General features: G+C 41.6%; 1 protein-coding gene across 2 annotated transcripts in view; it reads right to left on the bottom strand.

The window, feature by feature from the left end:
- The window catches only part of PLCB1 (phospholipase C beta 1), an 856,985-nt gene that overhangs the window by 76,389 nt on the left and 766,656 nt on the right, over positions 1–13,940 (bottom strand). Inside the window, exon 32 of one of the 2 annotated variants that reach the window (XM_027560330.1) lies at positions 13,440–13,566. The exons of the other annotated variant lie outside the window; for it this stretch is intronic. Coding sequence (XP_027416131.1) covers positions 13,471–13,566 — 96 coding nt within the window. The 3' untranslated portion in view covers positions 13,440–13,470. The remainder of the gene's footprint in view (positions 1–13,439; positions 13,567–13,940) is intronic. 2 annotated transcript variants of the gene reach the window in all.

The raw sequence follows: 13,940 nt of genomic DNA on the forward strand, positions 1-13,940 counted from the left end.
TGCTGGGAGGTACCTTCACCTATGGACGCATCTACAGGATTAACCCGTTGAAATAACAGCAGAGAAGTGGCTGTCAAGAGCCAGTCTTATTAATCTATTAGGAATATCTAATATTAGAGCTGCTCTCAACAGAAGGGTATTCTGAGCTCTTACATATGAAATGGGCATTAAAAATAAATTTCTGCAGAATTAAATTCAGCAGAATTGAGCATAATTTTCAGCCCCCAAACAGTAAACATTTCTTCTTCTAAAAATAAGCATTTAAAAGGTTTTGACTAAAAATCTTGCTGAAGCATTTGAGCAGAGTTCAATTTGGTAGAGAAGTTGATGGGCGAGAACAGGGAAAGGTTCGCGCCACCCAGGCAAGGATGCCTTTTGTTCCTGTGCGACCTAACCTTCATGAAACTGTCATTCACCTCACTACAAACATCTCTGTGTCACAGCAAATGCTGGGTCAGGAGAGGACATGGTGTCCAGGAAACCTGCAAACAGGTTAGAAAACTCCCAGGTGACCCATTCCTTTTCAAATGCCTCTGAGCAGCTGGCCCTGCACAGTGCAGTGCCTGAGCTCCCTGCCTGTGAAGTGGCTGTCATTTAAGTCACAGTGGCGGCACTTCCCCAAACCACTCTCCCTGGAGGTATCGGAGCTGTTTTCAAATGACGGTGAGAGGAACTGTGCTGCTGCTGCTGCTAAGTCGCTTCGGTCGTGTCCGACTCTGTGCGACCCCAGAGACGGCAGCCCACCAGGCTCCGCCGTCCCTGGGATTCTCCAGGCAAGAACACTGGAGTGGGTTGCCATTTCCTTCTCCAATGCATGAAAGTGAAAAGTGAAAGTGAAGTCGCTCAGTCGTGTCCGACTCCTAGCAACCCCATGGACTGCAGCCTACCAGGCTCCTCTGTCCATGGGTTTTCCAGGCAAGAGTCCTGGAGTGGGGTGCCATTGCCTTCTCCGGGAACTGTGCTAGCCTTTCTATTAAAGGAAATGTCAGTTTCCTTAGAGTTGCTTCAAAATTCCAGTTTCCTATACTGTTAGTCGTAGGTTTCTTTCTCTTTAGCTAAAGTGCAGTCTTTCAAGATGTTCTTCCTATTTTCAATTCTCCAAGATGGTGGCTAAATCTCTATAGATCATGGGTCTTCAAAGTGGGGGAAGAGTTGGTGGTGGCTGAGACCCACTAGGCTTCCCTTACATCCCACAGGTCTCTGCTGTGAAGGGGCTGCTCTAGGTTTTTCCATGGACTAATGGCTACTGCCCATTTGCGATGATTGATTGGTGGCTGCTGCTTTAGTCCATGGTCTGGACCAACTGACCTGGGGGAACCGCTTTGTCTTGTTCTTAAGCTTCTACTGGCCACTCCCACCACCACCATTTCCCATCACTGGGGCATTCAGAAACACCCCAGTCCTTCCAAGGCACACATGATATGGGAGCCAGGAGCTTTGCCCAGAATCTTCCAGATGCTGGCCCGGAGAGAAGAAATCAGAGAGGTACATACACATCTCACCTCCTGCTCTATCCTCACTGTCCTTTCCTTCCCCACAATTCCTAGGGTTAGAAAAGGCAGGCCCTCCTCTCCCTGTGTCATATCCTGAGTCCTGGGGTGGGTGGTTAGTAAGGCTCTAGCCCTTCAGGCCTGGAGTTAAAAGAAACTAAAGGAATTTGGAGAAATTCCTTTCTCTCTTGAAATCTCTCTTTTCCAAGATTTCTGGCCTGTTAATTAGGGTCTTCTTCCTTGCTGGCATCTGGTCCTATCATTTTACAGCAAATAGATGGGGAAACAATGGAAAGTGAGAGACTTTACTTTTGGGGGCTCCAAAATCACTGCAGATGGTGACTGCAGCCATGAAATTAAAAGATGCTTGCTCATTGGAAGAAAAGCTATGACCAATCTAGACAGCATATTAAAAAGCGGAGACATTACTTTGCTGACAGAGGTCCATCTAGTCAAAGCTCTGGTTTTCTAGTAGTCATGTACGGATGTGAGAGTTGAACTATAAAGAAAGCTGAGTGCAGAAGAATTGCTACTTTTGAACTGTGGTGTTGGAGAATATTCTTGAGAGTCCCCTGGACTGCAAGGAGATACAACCAGTTCATCCTAAAGGAGATCAGTCCTGAATATTCATTGGAAGGATTGATGTTGAAGCTGAAACTCCAATACTTTGGCCACCTCATGTGAAGAACTGACTCAATAGAAAAGACCCTGATGCTAGGAAAGATTGAAGGTGGGAGGAGAAGGGGACGACAGAGGATGAGATGATTGGATGGCATCACCAACTTGATGGACATGAGTTTGAGTAAACTCCGGGAGTTGGTGATGGACAGGGAAGCCTGGCATGCTGCGGTTCATGGGGTCTCAAAGAGTCAGACACGACTAAGTGACTGAACAGAACTGAACTGAATTGATGCTGCACTCTCATTAATATATCCTTTTTATGCTGACTATTGATTCATCACATGAAAACATAACCCTGCCAACCACTTCCTTGGCAGTCATTTATTTAGTAATCTCATGATAAACTAGCCTGGATCCTAGGTTACATGTGCTCACTCATCTGTTCTCAAGTGTGTCTTCCCTTGACTCCTGACATCCCTTGTTACTATTCCAGATTTCTAGGTTCCTTCAAGTCTGGGCTTTGAGAAGAGGGTTAGACAAGCTGTCTACTGTTCCTTGCCTCCAGCTCATCCCACTCTTGTTTCACTTTGCTCCCACCTTTCCTGTGACCCCTCATTCAAATCCAGGGCACCAATAACCTTCTGGTCACCAAACTCAAGTGACGCCTGGTCACTGAAGTAGCATCTACTCAGTTCCAGAAACACTATGGGTGACTCCCTTCCTAGGGAGGCCTTTTATTTCTCTTGCTTTCCTTCCCAACTCACAGGGTGTAGCTTTTCCGTCCCTTTCAGGCCTTTTCTCCTCTACCAAACTTCTTAAAATGAAGAGTTGTCTGGAAACAAAGTCCTAGGATACTTTCTCTTTTCCCTCTCTATGCCAAGGATCTTATCCATCCTATTCTTCAGTTCAACCTAGATTCACAATTCTCAAACATTTGCACATGTAGGTTATCTGGAGAAAGGGTGAAAACTTCAAGTCACTTAATCTTTTCTGCTTGAATGCCTTCTTCTCTCATCACCCTCATGATAGCCTCATACGATATGCTGATGATAAAATAAATTGTAAATGAACAGGGTTGTAGTCAGAAAACAAGCTGTTCTGGGGTGTCAATTTGGAGTGAAAGACGTGGGTAGGCAATGAGTACTGTCCCTCTGTGACTCGGACAAACCACTTTTACCTCCTGGGCTACAGAGTTTAGAGGCCATAGGTGTGACTTATTTTTAGTTTTAATAAAAGATTGAATGAGAATTGTGCCAAGTGACATTTCATTTTCAAAGTCTGAGCTACTTCTAACTGGCTTGGAAGAAAAGGGTAACATTGGAGTGAAATGTTTACTACAAAAAATAAAATTTCATCTGAAAGCTGTTATTTACCCCAGTAGTTTTCTATTTTATTTCATTTATTGTTACTTAAAACTGTTAGTAGAGATAAAAATGGCCTCTTTAAAATGAACAAGGCCAGTGTTGGCTTAGTTTTAACTATGGGGTAGTATTAGCAGTGGGGGGGATATTATGTTATAGCTGAGGCAGTTTTCCAGTGGGAGACATTGCTAAGTGGGTTAGAAAAATGTTGTCAATGCTTGGATTAGTTTTGAGGGGACTTTTCTGTCGCTCTCCAATTTTTTGACATGTGCAGAGCCTGAAAGTTCACAGGCCAGAAAGCAGCATTGACTCTGGTGGAGGAAACATATAAAAAAAGGTTTTAAAAGGTAATATATCAATATATATAAAGAAGGCTGAGTGCTTTCAAACTGAGTGCTTCAGAGTCCTTTAGAGAGCAAGGAGACCAAACCAGTCAATTCTAAAGGAAATCAACCCTGAATATTCATCAGAAGGACTGATGCTGAAGCTCCAATACTTTGGCTACCTGATGCAAAGAGCTGACTCATTAGAAAAGATCCTGATGCTGAGAAAGACTGAAGGCAGGAGGAGAAGGGGACGACAGAGGATGAGATGGTTGGATGGCATTACCGAGTCAATGGATATGAGTTTGAGCAAACTCTGGGAGATGGTGAAGGACAGGGAAACCTAGTGTGCCTCAGTCGAGTTGCAAAGGGTTGGACACGACTGAGCAACTGAACACCAACAACAATATCAATATTACATTTTAGTAGAAAGTTTAATTTACAAAAGATGAGTAAGAATGTTTGCAAAAGGAACTCTGCATAATTCTGACAAAAACTTATGCCATAAACAGTTAAGATTTGTGTCAGTGGTATGCTGGTCAATATTAATCGGCCGTTCTCCTGGGGGGAAAATAGCCTGCTTTGTAGCATTTGTTGATTTGGTGTAAATATACCCCCTGTAGCCTATTTCAAGTTTCTAACATGATGCTCCTGAACTGAGAGTTAGGAAGAGGTGTGTGGTAGGAATCCTTTGCGGTGCCGCTACAGCCACCGTAGATGTCACCTACCTCCAGGGCACAGACGACAATGAAATGTCTTACCTAATTAGCAATGGTGACTTTGGGATATTTATTTCTTTTGTTTTTTTCTCCTTTTCCTTTTTTTCTCTTTTTTATAAATTGAAGTACAACAATGTGTTAGTTTACAATATTATGTTAGGTGTACAGCAAAGTGATTTATATATATGTATATTCTTTTTCAGAATCTTTCCCCTTATAGATCCCTTTGTTTTTAGTATGATTTGTTTAACTGTAAATTTATATAATTTACTTTTTCCCTGGTGGCTCAGAGGGTAAAGCGTCTGCCTGCAATGTGGGAAACCCGGGTTTGATCCCTGGGTCGGGAAGATCCCTTGGAGAAGGAAATGGCAACCCACTCCAGTATTCTTGCCTGGAGAACCCCACGGATGGAGGAGCCTGGTCGGCTACAGTCCATGGGGTCACAAAGAGTCAGACACGACTAAGCGACTTCACTTTCACTTTCTTTTCACTTTTTAATAGCGTTTGTGTTTAACAACCAGCTCACAGAATCCCTGGAAAAATTTTAAATAAGTTCCTGTGAGCTAGTATAACCAACTCTAGCTCACCTCTAGTTTTTCCTCAGAAAAAAAGGAAAATCAATATTAATATTTGCTTAAGCAATATTGCTTAAGCAGTCCATTCTAAAGGAGATCAGTTCTGAGTGTTCATTGTGAGGACTGATGTTGAAGCTGAAACTCCAATACTTCGGCCACCTGATGCAAAGAGCTGACTCATTTGAAAAGACCCTGATGCTGGGAAAGATTGAGGGCAGGAGGAGAAGGGGACGACAGATGGTTGGATGGCATCACCGACTCAATGGACATGGGTTTGGGTGGACTCCAAGAGTTGATGATGGACAGGGACGCCTGGTGTCCTGCGGTTCATGGGGTTGCAGAGTTGGACATGACTGAGAGACTGAACTGAACTGAAGCAATATTTAATTGCATTCAAGTTATGAGAGGTGGAACTTTGCTTTAGATTTTTTTTTTAACTTGCTAATTTTCCAGAACCCTATATTATAGGTTAATAGACCAATAAAATACAGGAATTAAAATCATGGGTTGCTAGATCAGTAGGTGATAGTTTTCTGCATACATATATTAACTGAGTGTGAGGTATGTATCTCCTCTCAGGGGAAAAAAAAAAACAGAAAAAAGATATTTGTTTTTTGAATGATGTGTTTTATGAACTGAACTGTGTCCTCTCAAAATTCATATATTGAGGCCTCCAACATACTGACTATTTAGAAATGGAGCCATTGAGGAAGTGAAGTGAAGTGAAGTGAAGTTGCTCAGTTGAGTCCAACTGTTTGCGACCCAATGGACTGTAGCCCACCAGGCTCCTTGGTCCATGGAATTTTCAGGCAACAATACTGGAGTGGGTTGCCATTTCCTGCGCCAGGGGATCTTCTGACCCGGGAATTGAACCCTGGTCCAATGGCACCCCACTCCAGTACTCTTGCCTGGAAAATCCCATGGACAGAGGGGCCTGGTGGGTTGCAGTCCATGGGGTCGCTAAGAGTCGGGCACGACCGAGCGACTTCACTTTCACTTTTCACTTTCATGCACTGGAGAAGGAAATGGCAACCCACTCCAGTGTTCTTGCCTGGAGAATCCCAGGGATGGGGGAGCCTGGTGGGCTGCCGTCTATGGGGTCGCACAGAGTTGGACACTACTGAAGTGACTTAGCAGCAGCAGCTCCTGCATTGCAGGCAGATGCTTTTACCATCTGAACCACAGGGGTAGCCACGAAGGTTAAATGAAGTCATAAGGATAGGGCCCTAACCTGACAGAGCTGGTGTTCTTATAAAAAGAGCAAGATGTACAGAGTTTCTCTCTCTCTCGAGTGCAGGTCAAAGGCTGGGTAAGGACACAGCAAGAAGCCACAGCCGACAAGGAGACAAGAGGCCAAGAGGCCTCACAGAAGCCATCCCTACTGGTACCTTGATCTTGGACTTCAGACTGCAGAATGGTAAGAAAATAATTTTCTCTTGTTTAGGCCACCCTGTTGGAAATATTTTGTGATGGCAGCTTAAGCTAATACAACATTAAATTATGAAATTATGTGCAACTCCACAGCAGTTGCACGATCCTTGCACCGCAGACTTTTTCATGATGTCATGAGGAGTTCCTTCCCATCTGCTCCTCTGCTGGATAAACTCAGACTTCATCCTGTAGGTCAGGGATTACCAGCTCTGGGAAACTTTCCTAGGTTTCCCCAGGAAGAGTCAGCCCTTCCTCTGCTATAAACAGCTCTATTATAAAGATGATAATAAGAGTTTGGTTCCAACACAAATCCTTTGTAGAAAGGCAGATTATACATTAGAAATCCAGATTCAGCATGTTACCTTTCTGGGCTGTCCATATGTTAGCCACTAGCAGCATGGAGCTGTTTATGATTAAATTTAAATAAAATTAAACATTCAATTCCTCAGTTACACTAATCACATTTTAAACATTAATTAACACCTGCGGCTACTGCACTGAACTCTGAGACATGGAACATTTCCATCACTGCAGACAGTTCTATTGGACAGGGTTGCACTAGACTGTAAGCAATCTGTGGTGGGGCCAATGGGGGTGTGTGTGGTAAGGCTGCAATCTTATTACATCATTTTATTTTCCCAGCTCGTAGCCCAGTGCCTGCTATGCAGTAGCATTCAATAAATAATTGAATTAAAAGAAAAAAATTGATGCTATTTACATAGTTGTAGCTCCGTAAGCATTCATGGTTCCTAGAGACCAGAGAAATGAACACACATATAAACATTTATTTTTATTACTGACAAGTAAATGAAAACTAAGAAATTTCATTTTCCCTGGGATGAGAACACCCATATGCAGCATTAAGATATAATTATAGAATTTCTCTCTCAGGTGTTCATATAGCAATCTATAGCTGTTAACTCAGAAGCCCAGTATTGATTCTAATTTCTTTTTTCTAGGTCATCTATGCTCCATTGTTCTATAACTGACCCTATGGACTCATTAAATCTTTCAGCACGATATTTATGCAAACCTATTTAATGAGTCCTCCAACACCTTGAATTCTCTGGATCTCATACCTATTATTTTAGTGGCAAACTTCTGAGTTTAATTAACTGTATTCTTCATGGACTAAAGGAGACCATAAAAAGTCACGCAGTTGGTACACAACTTTCAGACAATCTCTTTGATGCCGCATTTAAAGATCCTCAAAAAGACATGGAATAATCCTTGGGAATCTCTTTGGGTGTTTAGATATTCTACCTCTCAGAAACTTTTCTCTCTTGCTTAAGTCTTTCATAATTTAGACCAAAGCAGTTCTTCTCACTCTAACTCCAGAGCAAAAGGAAAACAGGGCCCCCCATCCTATGCTCTGGAGAAACCCCTTTCTGTGTTTTAACTCAGACATAAACATTAGACTGACCAAAAAGTTCATTTGTGAACTTTCTGGACAACCCAAACAATCTGAAAGGAGATACTGCTCTTCCAAAATGTTGCTTTGGATTTCCTAGTAATCTCAGGGTAAATACTAGGACTGAGTAGAAATATTATTTGAATGAAAAACTGAAAGCTGTAAAAATAATTCTTTAACAAATACAAATAGACCACAGAGCAGAGCTGTGTGTGGACCCCAACTCCTTTCTCATAATGCAGGATGTGACTTTCCAAATGGGAGAAGTAGGTAAGTTAACAAGGATGCTCTTCTAGAGTTGGGCAAAGAGGAGGGTTTAAGAGGACAGAGTGTGAAGAGATGAGAAGAAAGGTATTCTCAAGGGAAGCAAGCCCCCTCAGTCTCTGGTTGGTCTCAGCATCAACACATACAAGCTGGGTGTCTGTGAGTGGAGACGCGGGGAGGAGGAGGAAAGACAAGATTGGGAGGAAGTAAGGACGTCTGACCTCAACCCCAGTGCTTTAAGGAGTGGGGGGGAGGGCGTTCACCAAGCATGGATCCTTTGAACGTACTCATGCAGGCCCCACCATGTCTGATTCCCTCCCACAATCCCCGCCTACCATTCCCACTGGATGCATCAGACACAGAAAACAGCTACCCATACCTCAAGCACAGGTTTCCTGGAGATGAGGCCTGTTTTCACCAGGCTGGAAGTTTTCTAACATTTAATCTTGGGAGAGGTTCTTCTCCAAGACATTTGTTAATAACAAGTGATTTTGAGAAACTTAATGTCCTGCCAATTCCTCTTGCTGTTATGACCAATTTGGGGACTAAACCCCTGGCAACATTTGGTGGTGATTTGTAGAGGCTGGGGTGTGCCACCAGCAAACAAGCTTTGTTCCATGTGACTGGTGTCTGGCCCTTCTAAACACCCAGAGACCTGCTTCCTGCAGCAGAGAGGCTGGGAGTCTCTCCATTTTACAGATGAGTATACTGAGGCACAGATGGTGTGCCCTTATTGCTTGCCTGTCCATGAGATGTTAGAAAGTGATATCACACCCTGACATCTAGATCACAAAATCATAGTTTCTGATATTCACTGGGGAGGCTGAAAGATTCAAAACATGGAGTCTCCAAGGCTTGACACTTCTTGTATGACTTTAATAAAGTAATTAAGCTTTCCAAACTTTACTCAACTGTATAATGGCAAGAATAAGATGACACATGTGATACACTTTGAAGGTGTCGGCAACATAGTTAAGTGCTCAGTAAATGCTGGTTGTTCTTGTTTTTATTATTTAAGTGTCAGGAAAAAATGTTAATGTGCTTCTATGGCCTTGAATTGCTCTTTTTTTTTTTTTTAAGAGTGTGTAAGAACTGTGGTTTTTGTGTTCCCTATTAAAATAGGCATAAAGCAGACACTTAATGCAAATTGATGGTTTTCCAAAGCTTTATCAGTGTCGTTTTCAGAAATTAATTTTGTTTACTTATTTTTGTTTTTATTATTATTATTTAAATAGATCATTTTATAACTCTACCTAAAGGTTAACGCATACATACAATGAGAAAACATCCTTTTTTGTTTTTAATCTTGCCCTATTTAGTGATTTATATTTATTAAAAAATAGTTAACAGAGTTAAAAAAATGATTAACCTGATCAGCTTCACCTATTAGTCTTTAGTTAATAACAAGAAATATATTTTTTATCCCTGAAGGTTTGCATTCACGAATGAAAAGATGTGAAATTTCAAGTGTTTATATGATGAATATTCTTGGGATCAATTTCATAGCAAAAAAAACTCATTCCTTTCCAGCAAATGTGTGATAGTTTTAGGTACTATTACTTTTCATTATTCATTTTGTTTTTAACTTTATCAATGGAGATACATTTAAGGTGAAGAAGGGACATTTAGGGAAATATTAAACTTGGTTCTGAGAGACTTAGGTAGGTTGAGAAGTCCAAGGAAAAAGGGGTCTGGGGCTCTTAAGGAAGAGAAAAGGACAAACTTTTTTTCTACACTCACTCACCTTAGTCACATAGACATTTTTTTTTTCTTTAAGCCAAGAGCTAATGATTACACAACAAAACAACTCATCTTGCTCGAGGGTATGTTTTTCCTTAAACTCTGTACCAATGTATTCTGCTTGAGGACATGTTTCTCCTTAAGAAAGTGAAGTTGCTCAGTAGTGTCCTACTCTTCACGACCCCATGGACTGTAGCCTACCAGGCTCCTCCGTCCATGGGATTTTCCAGGCAAGAGTATTGGAGTGGGTTGCCATTTCCCTCTCCAGGGGATCTTCACAACCCAGGGATCGAAGCCGGGTCTCCCGCATTGTAGGCAGACGCTTTTACCATCTGAGCCACCAGGGAAGTCCTTCTTAAGAACTTTCTGACTAATCTTGTCATCTTAAAATGTAAATTGTAGGAGTAGATCTAGTAAGACCTTTACGAACTTGAGACATTCTTTTGATTTATTGTTAATAACTAATAGAAAAAGTATAGAACTCCCTTGCTAAGACTAGTGACAGGGTACTCTCCGTCCCCCTCTGACATCTGTGTTGGAAGCTTCCTCTGTCCTCTTTCACTAATAAAACTTCTGCCACACAAAAGCTCTGAGAGGTCAAGCCCGGTCCCTGATCCTGAAGTTAAATCTTCTTTGGAGACCATGAATCTGATATCCTTCACCGTAAGCTATCAGTACAAAATATACTTTCCATATACTGCTGTAAAAGAAGAAAATTTTGCTCTTTTGCAAATAGAAAAAGTGTAATTGTTTTAAATTTTAGCAATGAGATCTATTTTTCCATGGAAAGTGTGAAATTGGCTTATTTTTATGTTGCCTTTTTATATGTGGGAAGCTAAAGGGGTCAAACTAACTATGTGATTAGATAATTTTTTAATGTCCAGGTATTGTGGGAATCTCTCTCTCTTTTGAAAATAATTATTGTTGCTAAGCAGGAAGCTCACTCACATTCTGAAGGGAGATCAAATTGCGAACCAGCCATTACAAGTCTGATGGAGCACAGTGACAAAAATGTAACCTTTAAGTCTCTATTGCATTTGTTTTGAAAGACAAAACCCAAGTCATTTGTCTGTGATTCACTGTCATTCAGAGAGAATTCAATACTCTACCTGGGGTATTAAATGTTTCACAATAACTCAAAAATACCAGGCCTAGCAAGTGTAACAAAAAAGCAATCCAATGCTTATAATAAATGACTTTAAAGGCAGCCTAAATTTGATAACCCAGTGAGGAAGACATCTTCAAGGTCTCCCTGACACCTTCCTGGGGAAATCTACTCACCCCTCCCGCACCCCATCTTCCAATGTGAGCTTTATTACAAGGTCACTACAGGGACAAGATCATCACTGCTGGGAGGACATGGACAGAATTCATAGCCACCCTGTGGTTTGACTCTCAAATAACATTCTCTGCCCTCTAGTGTCACCGTCAATCAGTTCAGTTGCTCAGTCATGTCTGACTCTTTGCAACCCCATGGACCGCAGCACGCCAGGCTTCCCTGTCCATCACCAACTCCCAGAGTTTACTCAAACTCATGTCCATTGAGTCCATGATGCCATCCAATCATCTCATCCCCCGTCATCCCCTTTTCCTCCTGCCTTCAATCTTTCCCAGCATCAGGATCTTTTCAAATGAGTCAGCTCTTTACATCAGGTGGCTGAAATATTGGAGTTTCAGCTTCAACATCAGTCCTTCAAATGAATATTCAGGACTGATTTCCTTTAGGATGAACTGGTTGGATCTCCTTACAGTCAAGGGACTCTCAAGAATCTTCTCTAACACCACAGTTCAAAAGCATCAATTCTTCGGCACTCAGCTTTCTTTATAGTCCAACTCTCACACCCATACATGACTACTGGAAAAACCATAACTTTGACTAGATAAACCTTTGTTGGCAAAGTAATGTCTCTGATTTTTAATATGCTGTCTAGGTTGGTCATAGCTTTTTTTCCAAGGAGCAAGCGTCTTTTAATTTCATGGCTGCAGTCATCATCTGCAGTGATTTTGGAGCCCAAAAAAATAAAGTCTGCCACTGTTTCTCCATCTATTTGTCATTGAAGTGATCGGACCGAATACTATAATCTTTGTTTTCTGAAAGTTTAACTTTAAGCCAACTTTTTTACTATCTTCTTTCACTTGCATCAAGAGGCTCTTTAGTTCTTCTTCACTTTCTGCTATAAGGGTGGTTTCATCTGCATATCTGAGGTTATTGATATTTACAGTCACAGTCAATAGTACAAAATAAAAAGATATCAAAGGGTCAGACTCTTGATTTGGCCAAAAAATTAAAACACAATAAAACATCATGAAGGCAGCTTAAAGCTTTTCCTTCCAGGTGCTTCAGCCAGAAGCATTAGATCCCTGCTATTCAAATGTGGTCCCTGGAGATGCAGCAGCCAGGATACCAATGGGAGTGAGTCAGAAATACAGATCTCAGATCCCATCCAGACCTCCTGAATCAGAATCTGCATTTTTTTTAAGGACCTCCAGGTAATTCATGATGCTCTGAGCTACAGCATCACTGTATGTGGCAACTGATGTAGAGGATGACAAAAAACTTATACCTCTTTCTCAATAAAATAGCTGTTTCTCACTAATTCCTCAACATGTTTCTAAACTGCACTGCTTCACAGATCAACAAGTACTTGAAGACAAAACCATTAAAAATCTCACTACAAAAAAAAATAATAATAAATAAATAAAAAAAATAAAAATCTCACTACAGATCTATTTTCAATGCGTCAGAATAGAAGTTTGCTTTCTCTGTAATCATAACAAAGCCTCTTTTATCCCTGAAATGCACACCGATTGCAATGGCATAGTTCATTTTCTTATTAGCAAATAGATATCATTATGTATTTCCTCTAGCAAGTTAAAAACCTCTTTAATTTTCAAGCTTCAGTTTGTTCCAACTAGAAGTCCCTGGCCCAAGCTCCCTATTGGTGAGATAGTTACAAGAGTTCTTGGTTCTAAAGAATCAGTAAATCCTGAGATATCCCCTTGAGTCAAAGTACCATGCAGGAATACAACGACTTTTACTGGAGTTTTAAAAGGAGAGGTGTGATGAATTGAGTGGAGTGAATCAAGAAGATTTCCTGAGAGTTAATTTAACCCCATTGGATTTTAAGGTCATAAGACTGGAAACCAGTGCTTTGAGAAGGAGGAATTTAAAACATGTTTCAAAAGTGGAAATAATAGTGTGAGTGTAGGAAAGATCAAGGACAAAGGGGAAGCCAGTATTGCAAAGAGAAAAACAAAAAGATGACAGAAGACAGCAATATGGAAGAAGGGAATTTACAACAGAAGAAGAGAGAACAGTGAGGAAGCAGTAAACACCCAAGGAAGACAGGCGAAGATTAGAGACACATCACCCACCCGACCACGCAGGAAAATGGTGAGAGTGTAGAGCGCGGAGCAGAGGTGCAGGGCCACGCACAGTGCCTGTAACCCGGACGGCCACACGCCATCCTTCTCTTAAAAGTGCCCCCTCCCATCGTGTCCTACCTGGCCGGAAGGACACCGGTCTCACTGGTCATCACTTGAGAGCTTGAGGGTTGGGGGGAGTAAAGTTGGGGGAAACAGAGGGATCCTCATGGCAAGTTTCCGACAAGAATGAGGAGGAACCGTCCCCCTGTGTGGAAAAAAAGCGAGGCTGTCATTTTTGCGACACTGAAACTGATTTCCGAGTCATCTGCTGTTTCAAATTCTCTGTCTGGGAGCTCTGTTAGAGTGCCTTCTAGAATGGAGATTTAAAACCTCCAGTGCCTTTATGCTTCAACACTTCTGTCACAGATGCAATGGAATTGGCAATGGAATTTTCTTTGGTTCTTCCCTCCCTTTGTAGGGATTAGATATTCACAACTCCTGCTTTTGAGAAATTCTCCATGAAAGTGCACTACTGTCAAGAAACCTAAGAAAAGACTGCACTGAGTCACAGACAGTAGTTGAACAATACAGTCCAGTGAGTCTTTGCTTAACAGCTATACTTTTAGGGACTATACTTTC

The sequence above is a fragment of the Bos indicus x Bos taurus genome, chromosome 13, assembly GCF_003369695.1.
Source record: "Bos indicus x Bos taurus breed Angus x Brahman F1 hybrid chromosome 13, Bos_hybrid_MaternalHap_v2.0, whole genome shotgun sequence".
In the NCBI taxonomy this organism is placed as follows: domain Eukaryota; kingdom Metazoa; phylum Chordata; class Mammalia; order Artiodactyla; family Bovidae; genus Bos; species Bos indicus x Bos taurus.